Source organism: Lacerta agilis, chromosome 8 (assembly GCF_009819535.1).
Source record: "Lacerta agilis isolate rLacAgi1 chromosome 8, rLacAgi1.pri, whole genome shotgun sequence".
In the NCBI taxonomy this organism is placed as follows: Eukaryota; Metazoa; Chordata; class Lepidosauria; order Squamata; family Lacertidae; genus Lacerta; species Lacerta agilis.
The window spans coordinates 82,542,964-82,564,661 of record NC_046319.1 but is presented as its reverse complement, the minus strand read 5'-3'; the positions used below and the strand labels follow the sequence as shown (position 1 = coordinate 82,564,661).

Here is a 21,698-nt window from a genome sequence, read left to right as displayed (position 1 = left end):
CTGCATGAGCAACACAAGATCACCATCTCTTATCCCAGAAACCTCAGGAAAAGCGCATTGGATCACACTTTCTGCTGCGAAAGGGGTAGCAGCGCCTCTGAGCATCTTCAGAAAGTGTCACACTCCACACTGTGTCATCAGGTGAGGGAGAGCCATTTCCCGTTGCCAGGGAGATGATGTTGTGGGGCTGGGAGCATCGGATGGTCCTCGGCCACATCATCCTTAGGCCGTCCAATTCGGACAGTCCGGGGGCATGGCGCGGGCTATTTAATTGCCCGCAGCGGAGGACCCGCCCCTGTTTTTCTTAGGTTGAAGGTGAGGGGAGGTAGTGGCCATCACCTGCCCCTCCTAATTCAAGGGTATTCCGATAAAGGAATCTGGGGGGCGTGGTCTCCGTCCGAAGCCACAGATGGCGGGGGGGGGAGCTAGGGCCATGGCACAACCCCTAGCGGTGACCGTGGGGGAATCCCTAGTTGATGTGCATCAGCGGGGCTCCCCCTACTGGTGGTTAACCCTTCCAAGACTCCTGCAGACGGGCAGCAGTCAGAATATAGTTGTGTGGTTTCCAATGCCCAAGCCAACACCACTCACATTCTGTAACCAATGTGGCCTTTTTCGCCTATTAACCTAAAATACTGGTTCAAAATAAAAAAACCTAAGATCATGGCCACTGGTCCCATCACCTCCTGGCAAATAGAAGGGGAAGAAATGGAGGCAGTGAGAGATTTTACTTTCTTGGGCTCCATGATCACTGCAGATGGTGACAGCAGTCACGAAATTAGAAGACGCCTGCTTCTTGGGAGGAAAGCAATGACAAACCTAGACAGCATCTTAAAAAGGAAATACATTACCCTGCCGACAAAGGTCCGTATAGTTAAAGCTATGGTTTTCCCAGTAGTAATGTACAGAAGCGAGAGCTGGACCATCAAGAAGGCTGATCGCCGAAGAATGGATGCTTTTGAATTCTGGTGCTGGAGGAGACTCTTGAGAGTCCCATGGACTGCAAGAAGATCAAACTTATGCATCCTTAAAGAAATCAGCCCTGAGTGCTCACTGGAAGGGCAGATCCTGAAGCTGAGGCTCCAGTACTTTGGCCACCTCATGAGAAGAGAAGACTCCCTGGAAAAGACCCTGATGTTGGGAAAGATGGAGGGCACAAGGAGAAGGGGACGACAGAGGACGAGATGGTTGGACAGTGTTCTCGAAGCTACTAACATGAGTTTGGCCAAACTGCGAGAGGCAGTGAAGGATAGGGGTGCCTGGCGTGCTCTGGTCCATGGGGTCACGAAGAGTCGGACACGACTGAATGACTGAACAACAACAACAACGTTGTAATCCTCCCAGGAACCATAGGGTGAAGGGCAGGTAACCTCATAAAAGTAATAATATCCTCTAGAGTGGAGCAACCACACGGACACACATTATTCCATGTGTAGCCACCCTTTACTAATATGTAAAGGCAATTATGATACTGGCTATTTTAAATCCCTTTCCTAATAATTCTTAGCAGAACAGATTCCACAACAAAAGTCTGCAACCCCATGCAAGCATGGCCAAACTTGGCCCTCCCGCTGTTTTGGGACTACAACTCCCTAGCTAACAGGACCAGTGGTCAGAGATGATGGGAATTGTAGTCCCAAAAATAGCTGGAGGGCCAAGTTTGGCCATGCCTGCCATAGGGACCTGTATGTAGGTCAGGGTGGATAGAAATCAATGATTTGAAAAAATAAAATAAAATGCTTTTTGGGGAAAATATATTACCATACAAAGGTTATTCAAGCATGAAATAAAGATTAGTTTTTTAATTATGTAGAATAAGGCTGTATATGTTTAATTTTTTTGGTAAATAAATTCCATTAATCCATTCCCAATGTCATTTATGCTCTTCCAGAGGTTTTTGTATGATTATTGGGGCAGTTTCTCTGCCTACAAGATATTATCACAGATGCTTGGTTTACTTTTGCAGTTCTCAAAACTGAATTTGACTCAGCAGAGATCACATGCCTCTTCTTCACATCAAAAATGTTATAACATAAACAGAGTTGAGAAAAAGACCTTAATCCTATTGTTCTTCAAACCTATGAATACAGAATCAACCCCTTCAGTGGTAAGTTTCTAGAAGTTCAGTGAATAGAATAGAAACAATATTTTTCTGATTGTTGGGAGTGGAATGGATCTAATACAGTGGTACCCCGCTAGACGAATGCCTCGCTAGACGAAAAACTCGCTAGACAAAAGCATTCGTCTAGCGGGAGGCAGCCCCGCTAGACGAAAAAGTCTATGGGGCTGCCTCGCAAGACGAAAAAAATTCGTCTTTTTTTTTTTCGTTTTGCGGAGCGCGGCTCCCATTGCCGCTCCGCAAGACGAAAACCCCGCTAGACGAAAATTTTCGCGGGACGAATTATTTTCGTCTAGCGGGGTACCACTGTAAATCTATTTAAATTGTTGTTATTATTAAGGTAATGCTTATTTTTCTCCTTCCTAAGTACAACAGAAAAGTTGTCCAAATATGAACGATTAACCTATTGAACTGGGGATAAAAAAAACTAATATGAAAAGTTGTTATTCTAAAAATCTTCATCTACTTGCATATTAAAATTATACCAGCAAGAATTAGTCTTTATGTAGAAAACTGTGATTTAAACCAAGCCTTACTGACTAGTGATTTAAACCGTGATTTAAATCAGTTTGATTTAAATCAAATCCACCCTGATGTAGGTCACTAGAAAACACCATATACTCTCCCACTATAGATGCAATCAGAATCGCCACCCGACATTGATTCTTGAGCTGTGGTTCCTGCACTGCAGGGGGTTGGGAACAGATGACCCTTGGGCGTACCTTCCAACTCAACAGTTGTATGATTGTATTGTTTTATGTTAAAGTGGAGTCATGTTAAATCCGTGCAAGTGAAATGCCAGCGTCTCAACTCTGCTCCTTCCCCCTACTGCTACAAGCTGTGGTTGCTACACCCTCCTCTCCTTAGAGGCTACTTACGCTCAGAGCAGTATTCGCCCCGCCACCCTGCCAGGCAGATTCGGCTGCCCAGTTCGTTACAGGTGTAGTGCCCAAAGGTATCGTCCCGTGGCCGGCAGTACTCTGAGCAGCTTTCCCCATAGTAGTGCTCGTCGCAGGTGACGTGGTAGGAGTAGCGCAGCTCGCTCTGGTCTCCCAGCTGGACATCTTGCGACCAATCCTCGCCCACGGCCAAGCGGCGGCGCGTAGCCAAGCGACTGATCAACCTCTGGGCATCCTCTAGAGAAAGGGAGAAAAGAAGTTAGGTCATTAAGCAATGGGAGGAACGGTGGGCAGGGAAAGAGAGAGAGAGAGACACCTCCAGACAGAAGCGAGGTTCAAACCTCGGCAGGGGTCAGCAAACTTTTTCAGCAGGGGGCCGGTCCACTGCCCCTCAGACCTTGTGGGGGGCTGGACTATATTTTGAGAAAGAAAAAATGGACCTTGAGCTTGTTTGGAGGTTCTAGCAGGGGAGCACAGCTATCGTATACCCTTGACCGAAGAACGGTACACTTCTTCTATCTGGGATGGTTGTCCTCTTCCACCAAGCGCGCAGCTTCGGGAGGGATGCACATGGAGCGGTGAGGGAGGAAGGGGACACCCGCCTAGCCAGCCAGATGAGCCGAATCAACCCTGGCAATCAATGGGGTGACAGATGTCGCAGACAGATCGCCCTCACATGCCCCACAAATAACCCAGAGATGCATTTTCAATAAAAGGACACATTCTACTTATGTAAAAACACGCTGATTCCTGGACCATCCGCAGGCCAGATTTGGAAGGTGATTGGGCCAGATCCAGCCCCCGGGCCTTAGTTTGGGGACCCACACTCCGAATCCAAGAATCAAAGGCTTTTGGAAGGCAGAGGCTTCAAGAAACTGTGCTAGAAAAAACTCTGGGCATATCCAAAGGAGCAAATTCATACTGGATACATCTGTAGAAGCTGGTCAGGAGAGCACACTTCACAGCTGTACTATCCACATGCGCACGTGAGGGGGGAAAGTACAGACAGAGCACAGCCATCGTGGCTAGCAGCAAATGACAGCCATATCCTCCAAGAAACGGCCCAATCCTCTTTTTAAAGCCATCAAAAGTATGTGGCCATCACTGCCTCCTATTCCCAGGGGTGGAGCAGCAGGGTCGGGGCTAGCGTCCGTGGGGGGGGGGCTGCACCAAGGCAGCGAGCGTCCCAGGGAGGTTCACTGGTGCCGGCGAGTGTCCCAGTGCCTGTTCCATAGTTTAACTATGCACTGTGTAAAGAAATACTTTATTATCTAATATTCAGCTTCATTAAATGCCCCTGAACTCTAGTGTTGTGAGAGGGAGAAACACTTTTCTCTGTGGGAATATGTTTTGCAGGTGCGTTGACACCTGTGGTTATTTATGTTTGTTTATGGTCGTTTGTATTCATTTTACTGTGTCCTTCCGCTTTGAAAGGAAAAGTAATAACAGGGTCCAGCAGGCAACTTACTGCCTGGATCCCTCCACGGGTAAGAAGAGGCTCCAATTTCAAATATATTAACGGTCGTGAGTCTTCTTCCCGCCGAAAGTTAGTCCTGTAACAGAACTGCTATTGGTTATTGTACTTGTTGTGACGTTGATTGTTCTCCTAATAAATACCAGCTGCTCCCCGTTTGTGGTGTGGAGAAAGCGCGAGGCAAGCCCAGGAAGATCCATGCTGCGTGGCAAGGAAAGCGAAAGCGAAACCAACCACGCAGGGCGGCGGTAGGCTTTTTCCATCAGACTGCAGTCTCAGTTGTTTTTATTTCGTTTTCGTATTATAGTCTTTTATTTGGCCATTTAGTTTTGGCCGCCATTTATATTGGTTTTCCACTCCGGAACCTTTTTGGACCGGACAGACGCTTGCAGACACTCACGAGGCAAACTCAACTCGAACTCACAGACTCAACCCTCAGATTCCAGCCAGCGGATCCCTTTCTTCACGGCACGGTGGGAGCAGGCTCCGGAATTACCGGCCGTCCCGTCCGCAGGCTGCCCATAGCTGGTGCTCGTTAAGCATCGGCTACCCCGACATTTCTCTATTTGCTTTTTCCATGCCACACATGAGTTTTTATAAACTTATGCCAAGGTCACCTCTTACTCACCTTTAAACTAAAAAGTTCCAAATGCTGCATTTCCTCGTAGTGGAGTTGCTCCATCCCCTTTAACATTTTGGTTGCCCTTTTTGGAACCTGTTCCAATTCTATAATGTCCTTTTTGAGATGAGGTGACCAGAACTGTACAAAGTATTTCAAATGCAGTCACACAATAAATATAAAAGAACCTTGGGGTTCATACTAATATTCCAAGTTTGTGTACAAGTTTTTTTTTTTCTGCTCCTTATTTTATCCTCACAAGAACCCTGTGAAGTGGGTTAGTCTAAGAGACAGTAACTGGCCCAAGGCACCAAGTAAGCGTCATGGGCAAGCAGATATTTCAATCTTGTGCTCCAGGCCCTAACCACTACGCAAAACTAGCTAAAACAAAATTTAAAAATTCCTTCCAGTAGCATCTTAGAGTCCAACTAAGTTTGTTATTGGTATGAGCTTTGTGCATGCACACGAAAGCTCATACCAATAAAAAACTTGTTGTTGTTCAGTCGTGTCCGACTCTTTGTGACCCCATGGACCAGAGCACGCCAGGCACGCCTATCTTCCACTGCCTCCCACAGTTTGGTCAGACTCATGCTAGTCACTTTGAGAGCACTGTCCAACCATCTCATCCTCTGTCGTCCCCTTCTCCTTGTGCCCTCCATCTTTCCCAACATCAGGGTCTTTTCCAGGGAGTCTTCTCTTCTCGTGAGGTGGCCAAAATCTTGGAGCCTCAACTTCAGGATCTGTCCTTCCAGTGAGCACTCAGGGCTGATTTCCTTCAGAATGGATAGGTTTGATCTTCTTGCAGTCCATGGGACCCTCAAGAGTCTCCTCCAGCACCATAATTCAAAAGCATCCATTCTTCGGTGATCAGCCTTCTTGATGGTCCAGCTCTCACTTCCCTACATTACTACTGGGAAAACCATAGCTTTAACTATACGGACCTTTGTCGGCAAGGTGATGTCTCTGCTTTTTAAAACAAAATAGGAAATTCTTTCCAGTAGCACCTTAGAGACCAACTGAGTTTGTTCTTGGTATGAGCTTTCGTGTGCATGCACACTTCTTCAGATACACTGAAACAGAAGTCACCAGATCCTTAAATATAGTGGGGGAGTGGGGAGGGGTATTACTCCGAAGGGTGGTGGGAATGGGTGATCGGCTGATAAGTGTGGAAAACCTGTTGACGACTCTTAACGGCTGCAATTAGTCTTGCAGGGACTAAAGCTATCTTTAGCCATCTCACCCCTTGCCTTTCCCTGCAAGACTAATTGCAGCCGTTAAGAGTCGTCAACAGGTTTTCCACACTTATCAGCCGATCACCCATTCCCACCACCCTTCTGAGTAATACCCCTCCCCACTCCCCCACTATATTTAAGGATCTGGTGACTTCTGTTTCAGTGTATCTGAAGAAGTGTGCATGCACACGAAAGCTCATACCAAGAACAAACTCAGTTGGTCTCTAAGGTGCTACTGGAAAGAATTTCCTATTTTGTTTCGACTATGGCAGACCAACACGGCTACCCACCTGTATCTGCTTTTTAAGATGCTGTCTAGGTTTGTCATTGCTTTTCTCCCAAGAAGCAGGCGTCTTCTGATTTCGTGACTGCTGTCACCATCTGCAGTGATCATGGAACCCAAGAAAGTGAAATCTCTCACTGCCTCCATTTCTTCCCCTTCTATTTGCCAGGAGGTGATGGGACCAGTGGCCCTGATCTTAGTTTGGTTGATGTTGAGCTTCAGACCATATTTTGCGCTCTCCTCTTTCACCCTCATTAAAAGGTTCTTTTAAAACTTAGTTGGTCTCTAAGGTGCTACTGGAAGGAATTTTTTATTTTTTGTTAAGAATTACAAGACATACTGTGGTCATATAAATGACAGGCTAATGAAAGCCTTTTGTATCAACTAATATGCAATGAAAAAATTAAACAGTCCACTCACAAGTAAATCCTTAACAGTTGAAGAACAGTAGCATAATCCTGGAAGCAGCAAAGATCTCCAAACCTACCAATGTTGACCTCAGCAACTGCCCCTAATCAATACCCCTACCAGGCACTCAAGGAGCAATGAATTTCAGAGTTTCCTGGGAATAGTGATTGATTGACAAACCATTCTGAGAATTGCAGCTAATGGAAGAAATTCTTTTCTTTTGTTTTGACCATGGCAGATCAACACAGCTACCTACCTGTTAGCAAAACTAGCTGTTATTTATGTCCTTTCATTGCTTTTCTAGTAATAACATTTCGATTGTAGATTATTGCTGTTTTTCTAAATTGATCCAAATGGTCACACCTGAGGACCAGAAACACATCTTGCACTTCATAAACCATGGCCTATCCTGCTTCCTAAAGCTTAGCAAAATAAGGACGCTATTAAGATGGACAGCTGCGCGCGCCAACAATTTCTTCCAGGGCTTGATGAGAACCGGTGTGGTGTAGTGATTAAGAGCGGTAGACTCATAATCTGGTGAACCGGGTTCGATTCCCCACTCCTGCACATGCAGCTGCTGGGTGACCTTGGGCTAGTCACACTTCTCTGAAGTCTCTCAGCCCCACTCACTTCACAGAGTGTTTGTTGTGGGAAAGGAAGGGAAAGAAGATTGTTAGCCACTTTGAGCATAGCTGTCAAGTTTCGGATCTGAAAATAAGGGATCAGCAGTCTCAGCTATCCCGGGGACAGTCACATATCAGTGGTGGGCGGAGCCAGAAGCAAAAGTGGGTGGAGCAGCAGTGTAAACTCCAAGCGGGCTCGGAGCGGAGCAAAGAGGAGGGCAGCCAGCAAAGAGGAGGGCAGCCATGTGCTCCGCGCGATGGAGCCCCATCGTCTTCTTGTCTGATCCCATCAAAACAGGACAGGAAGCAGCAGCTGCTCAAAGGCAGCCAGGATCCGCCCGCCAGCTAACCCTCTTGGCCGGCTGAGGGGCTCGGCGGCAACGGATAGGGGCTGATGCAGGGGGAGGAATACACCCCCCTGTAAGCACGGGAAACGGCTCCCACTTGCTTTGAGGGCTGAGGCTTTTCTCTCCAAGTAGGCGAGGTCTTCCCACCCAGTCCCTGGCCAGCAGGGGAGGAGCTGCTTCCATGAAAAACGGGAAATTTAAGGGAAATTAAAAAATAAGGGAGAGCAGCGGGAAACTGCTTGAAATAAGGGAGAATCCCGGGGAAAACGGGATACTTGACAGCACTGCTTTGAGACTCCTTCGGGTAGTGATAAAGCGGGATATCAAATCCAAATTCTTCTATGGTGGTGCGGAAGCAAAGACTTGCAAAATGTGGCAATGAGTGCAGAACCCGGCTTCCTAAGAAACTACCATTTCCTTGTTTGTAAATTCCTATCACTTGTGGGGTATGTTTGAAACTGTTGATGCCTACAAAGATTTCAGAAGCTAAAGAAGTTTGACCGTCACTGCGTGTAGGGCATTAGCTAGCCTACATCTGGGAACTCCAGTGTGGTACCTCTGGACACCACAATTCCCACTAACGATCCTACCTTTTATTTTCTAAGGATAAAGATTGTTTTTTTGCTAGGAGGTGTTTTTCTGCTTTTTGTCTATATTTTGTGTTGTGAAGGGGCGTTGCTTATGGGGGAAGGCGTTGATCATAGTCAGTGTTTTTGTTTTAAATGGGTATTTTGTGGTGCCCAAGACAGCTTTTTATATGCCTGTTGTCTTTGTCCATGGAGTTTTCTTTGCTGGGATACTGGAGTGGCTTGCCGGTTCCTCCTCCAGGTGGATCACGTTTGGTCAAAACTCTCCACTATGACCTGTCCATCTTGACCTGTCCATAGCTTCCTTGAGCTATTCAAGCCCCTTGAAGGGGAAGAAATGGAGGCAGTGAGAGATTTGACTTTCTTGGGTTCCATGATCACTGCAGATGGTGGCAGCAGTCATGAAATTAAAAGACGCCTGCTTCTTGGAAGGAAAGCGATGACAAACCTAGGCAGCATCTTAAAAAGCACAGACATCACCTTGCTGACAAAGGTCCGTATAGTTAAAGCTATGGTTTTCCCAGTAGGGATGTATGGAAGTGAGTGCTGGACCATAAAGAAGGCTGATCGTCGAAGAATGGATGCTTTTGAATTCTGGTGCTGGAGGAGACTCTTGAGAGTCCCATGGACTGCAAGAAGATCAAACCTATCCATCCTTAAAGAAATCAGCCCTGGGTGCTCACTGGAAGGACAGATCCTGAAGCTGAGGCTCCAAGACTTTGGCCACCTCATGAGAAGAGAAGACTCCCTGGAAAAGCCCCTGATGTTGGGAAAGATGGAGGGCACAAGGAGAAGGGGACGACAGAGGACGAGATGGTTGGACAGTGTTCTCAAAGCGACTGGCATGTGTTTGGCCAAACTGCGGGAGGCAGTGGAAGACAGGAGGGCCTGGCGTGCTCTGGTCCATGGGGTCACAAAGAGTCGGACACGACTAAACAACAACGACAGCTTTTATTTCCGGTTTTGCTCCTGAGCCTCTCCCCTTGACTACCCAAACCAGAATTACACAATATGAAATCATGCAAATTTGTTCCAATTCCCACAGCTCACACTGTGCTCATAACATTTTAAGTGCAGAATTTGAGATTGCCTGAACTCTGAATACAGAGCCCTGGTTAGTGATGTGAGAATATTCTCCGGGGCCCCTGGTTCCTTACATGTAAGTGCATTCTTTGAAGAGCTCTCATTTTGAATGAAATTGTCACGTAAGGATTTAACGGCACTCTGAGAAGTATTTTTAGGCATTTTGAGATTTTTTCCCCAGGCTCATGGGTTTCATTACCACAAGGTGTAGCAATAGAATTCCCTACAGCATCCCACTTTTTAATTACATTTTTTTACACCTCAGGAAAGATTAACGTTCAAACAATTCAGGCTTGGAATAAGCCTCATTTCAAACATCTATGTTTCTTCTCCCCCCACCCCCGATTATTATATATTTTAAATAATAATAATAATAATAATAATAATAATAATAATAATAATAATTGTTAAGTGGCGGGTGCAGTGTCTCTACGATTTCAGCTCTTCTTGTATTCAGCTCTGGACAGTGATTCAGCATGCTAGCAAGGATATGCTAGGAGTCAAGTCTAACAAGAACAATCTCATTTATTGCAGTAGGAACTTGACTGACTGGAGGGAAAGGGCGAGCTCCTTTTATACTCTCAGGAACAGGAGTTGGATACATTTACCGTATTTTCCGCTCCATAAGACACACTTTTTTCCTCCTAAAAAGTAAGGGGAAATATCTGTGCGTCTTATGGAGCGAATGGTGGTCCCTGGAGCTGAATTGTCCAGGGGCCAAAAGAGGATCATGCTTTTTATTTTACAAAGAGAAAACGGGGTGTTGAAAGGACCCGGCTCAGCAGCTGATCAGCAAGAGATCGGGAGAGAGATAAGAGTCCCGGCTCCCTTTCAGCCCCGCCCTCCATTGTTGAATGTGCTGCAGAGGGAGGTTGTTTGTTTCCCCAGGACATGTGACTGGCTGATTAGATTATCTGTCTGGAAACTGTAGAAAAGGCTCCCTTTCCTTTCCTAAAGAAGCTGCACAACTGTGAGTTGAACCCCATAAAAAACGGGGCTTTTCCTCTTTGCAAAAGAAGCTGCACAACTGTGACATGATCCTCAAAAAAACGGGGCTTTTCCCTTTGCAAAAAAAGCTGCAAAACTTTTAGCTGATCCTAAAAAAAAACAGGGCTTTTAGAGGAGGAAAACGAGAAAAATTTTTTTTTTCTTGTTTCCTCCTCTAAAAACGAGGTGTGCCCTATGGTCTGGTGTGCCCTATGGAGCGAAAAATACCATAGATTTTGGCGGGACCCAATCAGAGTAAGGATCCAAATTGTGCCACCAAGTTAACCAATAGCAACTGTCACCGCACCCGTTTGAATCACCCTGGAGCGGGAAAGGTAGTTACAGAACTAGCTGTGAAACTCATGTATGCATATTAATTAAACCAATAAATTAATAATAATAATAATTGTATACTGCCTTTCATCCATAGATCAGCTAACTAGGAGCTGCCTGGTTCATGTCTCATCTTTATATGAACTCTCTGTGAGACCTTTAGAGAACCACTTCTTTTTCAGCAGGACCGACATAAACTCGTGCAGTAAAAGATAATTAAAAGGGAATATAATGGGAAGTTAATAATTAGATACAAATTGGTTCTGCAGTAGTAAAAAGATACAAAATAAGGAAACGCAGAAGGGCGGGAAGGGGAGTCAAAGAAAATATGGACTGATCATGTAAAGACTATGGGTGGTTTTTTTGGGGGGGGGTGTAAAATACATATATGAGGAAATTCAACATAAAATAACATTTATAAAAGATGGAAAGCTTCAGCACCTCCACTCCTGCCTGTAACAGGAGGAGGATACTGGGGAGAAAACAGAACTTTTATTCCCAGTGCTACACTATCCGTATTTCATAATTCTTCATTGTGATACATTAGAGAAGGAAAGAGACGGAGAGGCAATTTGACATCTTTAAATGCAGTGGTTTTTGAACAGCTTAGTTCACGAACAACTTGGAACCCAAATGCTGCAAAACCAGAAGTAAGTGTTCTGGTTTTCGGACATTTTTTGGGAAGCCGAATGTGCTCCGTTTTGCATCGCCCTGTGTTTCCTGTTGCGCTTCTCATTTGCCCCCCCCCCATTGTAATTCAAGCCTTCCGTTTCAGATTGCAGTGTTCTCAGGTGGTATTTGGAGCTTACCGTATATTCGGTGCTTTTGTTTTTTTGCTATTTATTTTGCGTTTTTTGTTTTGAGGCTTTTCCGGTTAATTTGTTTTTGCGACTGTGGAACCCAGTTCAGCTACTGATTGATTGATTGTGTGACTGCAGAAATGATTAAAAGCCACCCCACCCCCCAAACAATGGCTATCATCAGTGTAGGTAAGAAGAAAAATTAATTTTAATTTTCATCATCTACAATACTGATTTATATATTTTATAGCACAGTACATTGATTATTGGGACGCGGGTGGCACTGTGGGTTAAACCACAGCGCCTAGGGCTTGCCGGTCAGAAGGTCGGCGGTTCGAATCCCCGCAATGACAGGGTGAGCTCCCATTGCTCGGTCCCAGCTCCTGCCAACCTAGCAGTTCGAAAGCACGTCAAAAGTGCAAGTGTGTGTATGCCTTGCAAATAAACTCAATGAAAACATTATGTTCACTATTTTTTTCTCCACAAAATAGTGGACATTTTTTTATATTCAAAAGCTTTATGTTGAAATGGTATTTTAATATGTGTTAAAATGTTTGTAAGAAAATATATGTCACAGTAACTTTTCTATTCCTGCCCCCTTAATGTATTTCTTGGTCATTGTTTCGTCTCTCTCTTATTGCTTTGGGTGCTATAGGCCTACTCTACAAGATTGTTGTTTGGACTTATCATGAATGTGCAGCACTTTGAATATTTTCATTGTATATCTTTTTTTTCACTTTTTTATTACCTGTCGATGGCTCTCCTGATTCTGCCCTCCAAGATTCAATAATGAGGGAAAAGGTGCCCTGGGAGAGAAGGAAAAAGAGAAAAGACTTGAGGAAATACAGGAGATGTTTTTCTACTATAAAAAGGCACCAGTTTTCACTACTCATCAGTGGGTTATTTTGGCAAAAAAACAACAAAACAAAACAAAACCAATTCCAAGTTTAGAATAGCCCCCAGGCATGTGGAACATGGGATAACCTCAATTTTCCTTAATTTAAACATTTATATCTCACCTTTTAAACCTGTAAGCACATTTGTGGCAGCACACAACAGAAGAAAAATCATTTAAAATATTCATTAAACACACACACACACACACACTCTTTCTCTCTCAAAAAAAAATAATCAAAAAAATCTACACACCACCAGTCATCATAAAATCTGCTCCCTTTTTACAATATGTTGAACAGGGTCCAAACTACTTCAATGAAACCGGTGAGACTGAATTCAAGTGGGTAGCTGCGTTGGGTCTGCCATAGTTAAAATAAATTAGCACAATTATTTAAAGAGATAGTTTAAAAAAACTCTTCTTAAAAACCTAAAAACTCCCTTAAAAGAATCAATTCTTCAAAAGAGTTGTATTATACTCAGTTGGTCTCTAAGTTGCTACATTAAAAAATTTAAATTCTTTTGGGAGGATTATTTTTAAGACTTTCTTAGATCATATAACTTTTTTGAAGACTTGATTTTTTTAAGGGAGTTTTTAAGAGTCTTTTTAACTATCTTCTTAAAGGATTGCTTTAATTTATTTTGACTGTGAGACTGGGTTATACTCCTTCTCCGTGTCTGAGCAGCAGCCTTATCTCCCACAACAAACTACTTTTGAAGTAAAACTGAAGAGGGGGAAGAAGAAGAAGAGGAAGAAGATGATGAAGATGATGATGATGAAGAAGAAGAAGAAGAGGAAAAGCTATCTGCCTATTTTGTTAGCAAATATGTCGCACTTGTGCAGGCTTCTACCAACCAGAGGGGGACAGTTATGTGAACAGGAATGGTGGCTGAGGAGAATGGCTGAATCCCAGCAGCCCCCAAAATGGCGGCACTCTTGCCTTTCCAGAATGTACAGGTGAAACTTGGAAAATTAGAATATCGTGGAAAAGTCCATTTATGTAAGCAATTGTTTTCATTCGCTACTGGAGTTTGATATATGAGATAGACTCATGACATGCAAAGCGAGATATGTCAAGCCTTTGCTTGTTGTAATTGTGATGATTATGGCGCACAGCTGATGAAAACCCCAAAGTTGAGATTGTTAATTTGGGGTTCTCGTCAGCTGTACGCCATAATCATCACAATTATAACAAATAAAGACTTCCGGCGAGATCGCCATTGCTGGCGGTCGAGGGTTGTCTCGCTTCCGAGACAACCCTGGCTTTCCCAGGGGTTAGGAGCTCCGCTACCGCGCAGCGGGCTCCGTTAAGCAGCGGGAAGAGCGTCCCACTGTGTGGGCTCTCCAGCTGGCCCCTTTGCGCAGACCCTTTCTCCCGTTCCCCTTGTAAAGGGGAGCAGGAGTGAAAGGGCAATGGCGCGGGGCTGTGGAGGCTTTGCCCCAACCAGGAAAGCTAAGTGGCGGTGGCCGCCGTGATTGAGCACCTCGTTCTTACTTGATTGAGGGAAACAAAAGAAGAACCCCGTAAGCTGTAAGTACGGAGTTTAATCGGCTTCTAAATTGATCTAATTGGCTTTTGGGGAGGAATGCTAAAAAGGAAGTCCGTTCCTCTCCCCTGTTGATTTTAAGAAAGTAACAGTGTTTCTAGCTGTTGCTGCACTTAGTTGAAATAATGTTTCTTTTGGCGCACGTTTCAAGATCGAACTGTCAAAACCCCTGTTAGGGGAGGACTGATACTTTTGAAGTATTTCTTCTCAAAATCGGTGGATTATAAAGAGCTTTGGCACCCTGAATAGGGAGAAATGGCGGCGGTAATGTGAGGCTTGAAGATGGAAAAGTACTGAACTTCGTTATTTCCTGCCTACTTCTACCCTTTTTGGTTTCGCTTTTAAAAATGAATGAAGTTCCGGGAATGACCCAAGAACAAAGGACAATTCTTTTGGAATTGGAACTGGTGTACCAGAGACTAGAGTTGTTGAATCAGAATGTCGATGAAATATTTTTTGGGACTGGTAATGTTGCTGAGAACTCTTCTAAGGAATTTGAGATATAACTAGCGAACAATACACAGAACAACATGTAGAGACCATGCAACTCCAGGAAGAAGAAAAACCCTGTTGGAGTGAGAGGCACAGGGTTGAATATAGATGTATTATAACGACTTTTTGGGGTGAGAGCCCAGAAATGCAAGGAAAACAATCCTGGGAATTACAATTAAAAACTGATTTGAAGTTTGAAATGGAGATGCTGGATGGTGAACTATCATATCTTTTGAAGAGCTCCGTAAGAATGTTTTGGGACAAGGCTTTGGCTTTCGGACATGAAGAAAAAGATGACATTCTGGACAATGGTGATGGAAAGGACTGGGGGGAAGCCTGGTGGGTGATTCCGGGAGTGGGAGGAAAAATGGTAAGAAGAGGGGTAGGGTAAAAATTTTAGAAGTGTAATTAGGATGGCTTAACATGGTACCCCGATGTCAGAGTGCTAAAAGTTGTTTTGGAATAGAGAAGAGATATGTGATTTTTATTTTTAATGAAGAATAGCTTAATATTTTATATGGTATGAATTAGAAATATCAGCAGCAGTTTTAATGGAATAAGAGATAGATAAGATTATAAGAAGTTAAGTTTTGTATTATGAAGAAAAAAGTTCTGTATTAAGAAGTAAAATTTTGTTATTTTGATGTTAAATGATGTAAGATTTCAGAAATGGAAATTATGAATTTATGTGAGGGAATTGTTAAGACAGATAGAAAGTTACTAAAGTAAATTAGAATTGAAGCAGAGGAGAGAACGGGGGAAGTCCCCCTAATTAGATTGAAATAAGATTACAATTAAACTAATGAAGTATTGGTGTGTTCCGGCGTAGGTGTTAGGTATGTATGTAGGTATGTATTTTCTTTCTTTTCTTTTTGTTTTTTTATTGTTGTGTTGTATTTGTTGTTTTTTATGATGTGTTGTATCTGTTTATGTTTGTTGTGGAAAACCAATAAATTTTTGTTAAAAAAAACAAAAACAAAAAAACAAATAAAGGCTTGACATATCTCGCTTTGCATGTCATGAGTCTATCTCATATATTAGTTTCACCTTTTAAGTTGAATTACTGAAAGAAATGAACCTTTCCACGATATTCTAATTTTTTGAGTTTTACCTGTACAGTACAAGGCCGACTGTGACTAAAAAGTGTTGGCCACATTGGGGGTGAGATGTAGAATGGCCACCAGCTGGCAAATCCATCACACATTATTATACAGCGGTTCCGCTCCTTCCTCCTGGGCCGTGTACAGAAAGTGGTGTTGGGGAATGGGTCTTCAGGCCCCTCACTTGTGGGGTGCCTCAGGGTCCCGTCCTCTCCCCCATGCTTTTTAATATCTATATTAAGCCGCTGGGAGAGATCATCAGGGGGTTTGGGCTGGGTATCCATCAGCATGCGGATGATACCCAGCTCTACCTCTCCTTCAAATCAGAACCAGCGAGGGCAGTGAAGGTCCTGTGTGACTGCCTGGAGTCAGGGGCGTAGCAAGGGGGGGCGTAGGGGGCGATCCGCCCCACGTTCCATAATGGAGGGGGTGACAAATTATCAAGGAACAATTACTGCCCTACTAGGGCGGTTCATAAAAAACTTTAAAAAAAAAAATGCCTGCTCCGAAGGTCTTATCTTACTATACTAGGGATTATTTAGCTATATATGAAATTTCATGCATATCGGTTAATATCTTGACCCTCCTCCACCAAAATAGCTGTTCACTTGGCTGTTTTCCTACGTCGTGAAGGCTGAAATTTCAATTCAGCGGAGCACTTACTGTTCCCAACCCTAACCCTGCGGAAAGCCATCTAATTGGACTTTAATTTGATTTTGAGATGTTTTTAGGAGGCAATTTAATAATTGTTTGATTTTATACCAATGTTATGTATCTGATGTTAGCCACCCTGAGCCCGACTTCGGCCGGGCAGGGCGGGATATAATTTATTATTATTATTACTTATTATTCCTTTGTAAGAAAATATGAAGAAGAAGAAGAAGAAGAAGAAGAAGAAGAAGAAGAAGAAGAAGAAGAAGAAGAAGAAGAGGAGGAGGAGGAGGAGGAGGAGGAGTAGGAGTTTGGATTTGATATCCCGCTTTATCACTACCCAAAGGAGTCTCAAAACGGCTAACATTCTCCTTTCCCTTCCTCCCCCTTCTGTGAGGTGAGTGGGGCTGAGAGACTTCAGAGAAGTGTGACTAGTCCAAGGTCACCCAGCAGCTGCAGGTGGAGGATAGGAGACACGAACCCGGTTCACCAGATTACGAGTCTACCGCTCTTAACCACTACACCACACTGGCTTACACAAGCCTGCAACCAGCTATCTGCTGTGCATGTAAAAAGGGAGATGTAACTCTGCTAAGTAAAGGAACTGGCTAGATCTTAAAATTTAATCTATAATAATCTAGAATGTTTAAATGTTGTATAATAATCTAGAATTTATATTTTAATCTATGCAACCGATACAAAATGCATTTTCATGTAATGTTTGATACTTCCAGCTGATGAAGGTGAATACATCGAAACAGTGTCCTGATTTCTGATCCATAACTGACTTCTGACTTCTGCTCAATGACTGAAACTAAGATCTTCACATCATACCTGACTAACATGAACTTGTCTCTATTCAAAGACTCTCATTTCCAATACTGTAACGGATTATTGTGTTGCATATATCCCTGTGAGTTTGAGTTTGTAATCTCTGCTTGAGTTTGTGATCTCTGTCTGAATATATGTACTTGAATGGATTAGTTTGTGTTATAATTTACTATTGACTTGCGAGTAGGGACTACTCCCACTATTGAAACTTATATTGGCCAGAGTTCTTGGTGTGTGTTTTTTTCATCCTGCCTAACGGCAGGGTCAGCAGTCTTAACAAGAATATCACGTCTTTAAAGAAGTCCCTGTCAATTTTGTTGCACGTGGATAAACAATACTGCTAAAAGGGGGGGGGGCATTTACTTGTCTTTTGATAATGCACACATTCTGTGGGATGTAATTCACTGAGAGCAGTCGGGTACAACATTCCTTGTTTTCCTAGAGTGGACATGCAAGGGAATGTTTGGTCCAGCCAGTCAAAACTTCCTGTTCCTCCTGGCTGGAAAATCCTTCCTTTTGCATGTGATAGAAGGTGGGCGTGACCTTACCTGCCCAGGTAACAAAAGGACGAGTCACACAGCACCCTTCCTCCTTTTTACTTCCTTCTTCATTTGACCAGCTTTTAGCTAGGGCTGCTAGCAGAAGCACTGGGATTATTCCCCCATATGGGGTAGATCCACATGTACATATTTGTAACTAATTCTGCCTTCAGGGATCCAGCTGTGAACTGATGTAAGTAAACTTCTTTTATTGACTTTGAGGCATCTTTATTCTTTTAAGAAGGATTCAAGGGAACTTACCATACATACAATTCAATCTGAAACAGACCAAATTGTATTATAGTGAGAGAAGAGGAGGAGGAGGAGGAGGAGGAGGCGTTTGGATTTGATATCACGCTTTTCACTACCCGAAGGAGTCTCAAAGCGGCTCACAATCTCCTTTTCCCTTCCTCCCCCACAACAAACACTCTGTGAAGTGAGTGGGGCTGAAAGACTTCAGAGAAGTGTGACTAGCCCAAGGTCACCCAGCAGCTGCATGTGGAGGAGCGGGGAATCGAACCTGGTTCACCAAATTACGAATCTACCGCTCTTAACCACTACAACACACAGGGGAGGGAGGGAGGGAGAGAGAGAGAGAGAGAGAGAGAGAGAGAGAAGAAGAAGAAGAAGAAGAAGAAGAGGAAGAAGAGGAGGAGGAGGAGGAGTTTGGATTTGATATCCCGCTTTATCACTACTCGAAGGAGTCTCAAAGCGGCTAACATTCTCCTTTCCCTTCCTCCCCCTTCTGTGAGGTGAGTGGGGCTGAGAGACTTCAGAGAAGTGTGACTAGCCCAAGGTCACCCAGCAGCTGCATGTGAAGGAACGGAGACGCGAACCCGGTTCACCACATTACGAGTCTGCTGCTCTTAACCACTACACCACACTGGCTTACACGAGCCTGCAACCAGCTATCTGCTGTGCATGTAAAAAGGGGAGTGCATCTCTGCTAAGCAAAGGAACTTTCTAGAGCAAGTTAGGAAGGATGTTAATAAACAATATATCCTCTCCTGCCACCCTGAACATTCCCACACATTCAAGTAAATCAATAAAAAATACTTAATTATAATAATTATAATAATTTATAATTTAATAGTAATAGTAATAATAATAATAACTGAGGTTCTGCACACACACCCCAACATATCTCCTTGCTATGCACATGCCTCAGCACAGCTTTTCCCATGCCTTCTTGTTGCACACTAAAGTACAGAAACAAGGCATGTGCCAGACAGAAAACATGTGCCACTATTAGAAGAAGAAAATGGGATGCAGGTAGCGAATTAATCAGGATCCCATGGTGCAGCAGAGCATGGCTTCCTATCCTGGGTTTGAAACCGAGAGGCTCAGAACATGCAGAGCCGAGGCCGCGGGGGGGAAAGGAGCTCACCGGCCACTTGAAGTGGAAAGGGACCCGGATGGGCCCGCTGGTGGCCACGGCGTTGCGGTCAGCAGGGACGATGTCGCTCAAGGCTGCCCCAAAGGTGCAGGGGGGCTCTGGAGAAACCACGGCCTGGGCGTGCTTCAGGCAGACGCGGAAGAAGAGGCGGCAGGGCTGGCCGCCGTGGCAGAAGCTCCACAGGCTGCTGGTGGTGAAGGAGTGCACTTGAAGCTCAAAGACGCCAGCAAGCTCAGCCTGTGAGCAATAAAGAGAGGGTAGGGGGGGAAACCAGTTAACACAGGAGAGTCCTTGCAGCCCCCTCCCTCTGTGCTGTTACAGGAACACAGGAAGCTATCTGCCTGATACCGAATCAGACCATTGGGTCCATCTAGATTAGCATTTTCTGCACTGGACTGGCAGTGGCACGCCAGGATTTCCGGCAGGGGTCGTTTCGCAGCGCTTCCCGGAGATGCCGCCAGGAACTGAACCTGGGACTTCCTGCATTGCGCACTGAGCTATTCATTTATGCAGGCACATCCAACAGGTAGGTCGTGATCTACCAGTAGATCACTGGATGTCTTGCGGTAGATCACCGGTAGATCACTAGCTCCCCCCCAAAGAAGCTCAACAACTTCGGCTCCCCTAAAAAAAGCTCAACGTTTTTGCCTTGCACCCCAAAAAAGCGGGGCTTTCCTCCTCCGTCAAACAAGCTCAATTTCTTTCACCTGAACCCCTAAAAACGGGCCTTCCTCCTTCCTAAAGGAAGCTCAACAACTTTGAGCTGAACCCCACAAAAGGGGGTAGATCACTGCCAGTTTTTAACTCTGTGAGTAGATCGCAGTCTCTTGGGAGTTGGCCACCCCGACTTATAGCAATATTTGTATACCACTATGTCATACAGGTGAAACTCGAAAAATTAGAATATCGTGGAAAAGTCCATTTATGTAAGCAATTGTTTTCATTCGCTACTGGAGTTTAATATATGAGATAGACTCATGACATGCAAAGCGAGATATGTCAAGCCTTTGTTTTTTATAATTGTGATGATTATGGCGTACAGCTGATGAAAACCCCAAAGTTGAAATTGTTAATTTGGGATTTTCATCAGCTGTATGCCATAATCATCACAATTGTAACAAATATAGGCTTGACATATCTCGCTTTGCATGTCATGAGTCTATCTCATATATTAGTTTCACCTTTTAAGTTGAATTACTGAAAGAAATGAACCTTTCCACAATATTCTAATTTTTCTTTTTCTTTTTTTAAATTTTTATTGCATAGTTTTATTTTACAAGAAAATTCAAATTAACGAACAACAGAAGCATAACTTTGTTCCCGCATAAATTTCCAGCTCAGAAAATAGCAAATGCATATCAAATATAAGTAAGTATCTTATCCAGTGATTTATCAAACCAGCTCGAACCAATACAACGTTTTCATAAAATTAAATACAATACTTATTGGTTGTTTGTATCATATTTTCATCCTTCTGGACCCCTTACCTTTTACTACATCATTTTTTAATGGGGAAAAGAGAGGGTGGAAAAAAGAAAGAAAGAAAGAAAAAAGAAGAAAAGTAAAAAATAATTAAAGAAACCAATTGGTTTCTTTAAATATTCTAATTTTTCAAGTTTCGCCTGTAGATACAGATATATATCTCAAAGCGGTTTACAGCAATAGAAACACTAAACCATACAAAGATTAAATACAGGCATCAATTAAGCATTATGGAAGGGTGAATTCTTAGCTGCCTTCATAGGCTTGGTGGAAAATAAAAGCTGGCACAGTTATTCCATACTGTTGGCAGAGTATTCCACAGGGCTGGGCCGATGACACAAAAGGCTTGGTTTCTCATTGTCAAATGAGCCTCACCAACATTGAACGACCAACATTGTACCTTGCAGCTGGTGTTAGAAACTCAGATATATAAATTAGGCAAATGGCTCCTTAAACCAATGTTGCAGTCGCCCAAATGGATTGTCTAATTCAGGGGCATAGCAAGGGGGGGCGGGGGGCCCTGGTAACACCCTGGGGGGGTGACACTCGGGGCAGCCCTGCCCCCCGCAATCCCCGCCTCCAGCCAGCAGCGAAAAGAGCCTCTGAAAGAGGGGGCTTTCCCCCTTTCAGTGGCTTTTTTCGCCGCTCTGCTCCCTGAGGCGGCGGGAAATGGAGAGGGGCAGGCCAGCGAGGAGGGGGGGTCACCCCCCTCGCTGGCCCAACCCCTCTCCATGCCCCGGGAAAGGAGAGGGGCGGGCCAGCTGGCCTGGGCGGAGGCGTCGCTCCGTGCGCATGCGTCATGACGTCATGCACACGGAGCGACGCCCCGCCCCCAGGGGTGCCGCTTAGCTTGCCGCCCCCGGCAGCCCAGTGGCTAGCTACGCCCCTGGTCTAATTGCCATTTGGGAAAAGATGGCTGTAAAGTCATTTCAAATGATGGACTGACTGATGGATTCTCAGTTAAACATCTG

General features: G+C 44.3%; 1 protein-coding gene across 1 annotated transcript in view; it reads right to left on the bottom strand.

Annotated features, from left to right (window-relative positions):
• Nucleotides 1-21,698, bottom strand: part of DLL3 (delta like canonical Notch ligand 3) — a 62,330-nt gene that overhangs the window by 31,361 nt on the left and 9,271 nt on the right. The window contains exons 2-4 of the mRNA XM_033158819.1: nucleotides 19,237-19,482; nucleotides 12,543-12,600; nucleotides 2,998-3,255 (exon numbers count right to left, since the gene is read on the bottom strand). Of these exons, the coding sequence (XP_033014710.1) occupies nucleotides 2,998-3,255; nucleotides 12,543-12,600; nucleotides 19,237-19,482 (562 nt within the window). The remainder of the gene's footprint in view (nucleotides 1-2,997; nucleotides 3,256-12,542; nucleotides 12,601-19,236; nucleotides 19,483-21,698) is intronic.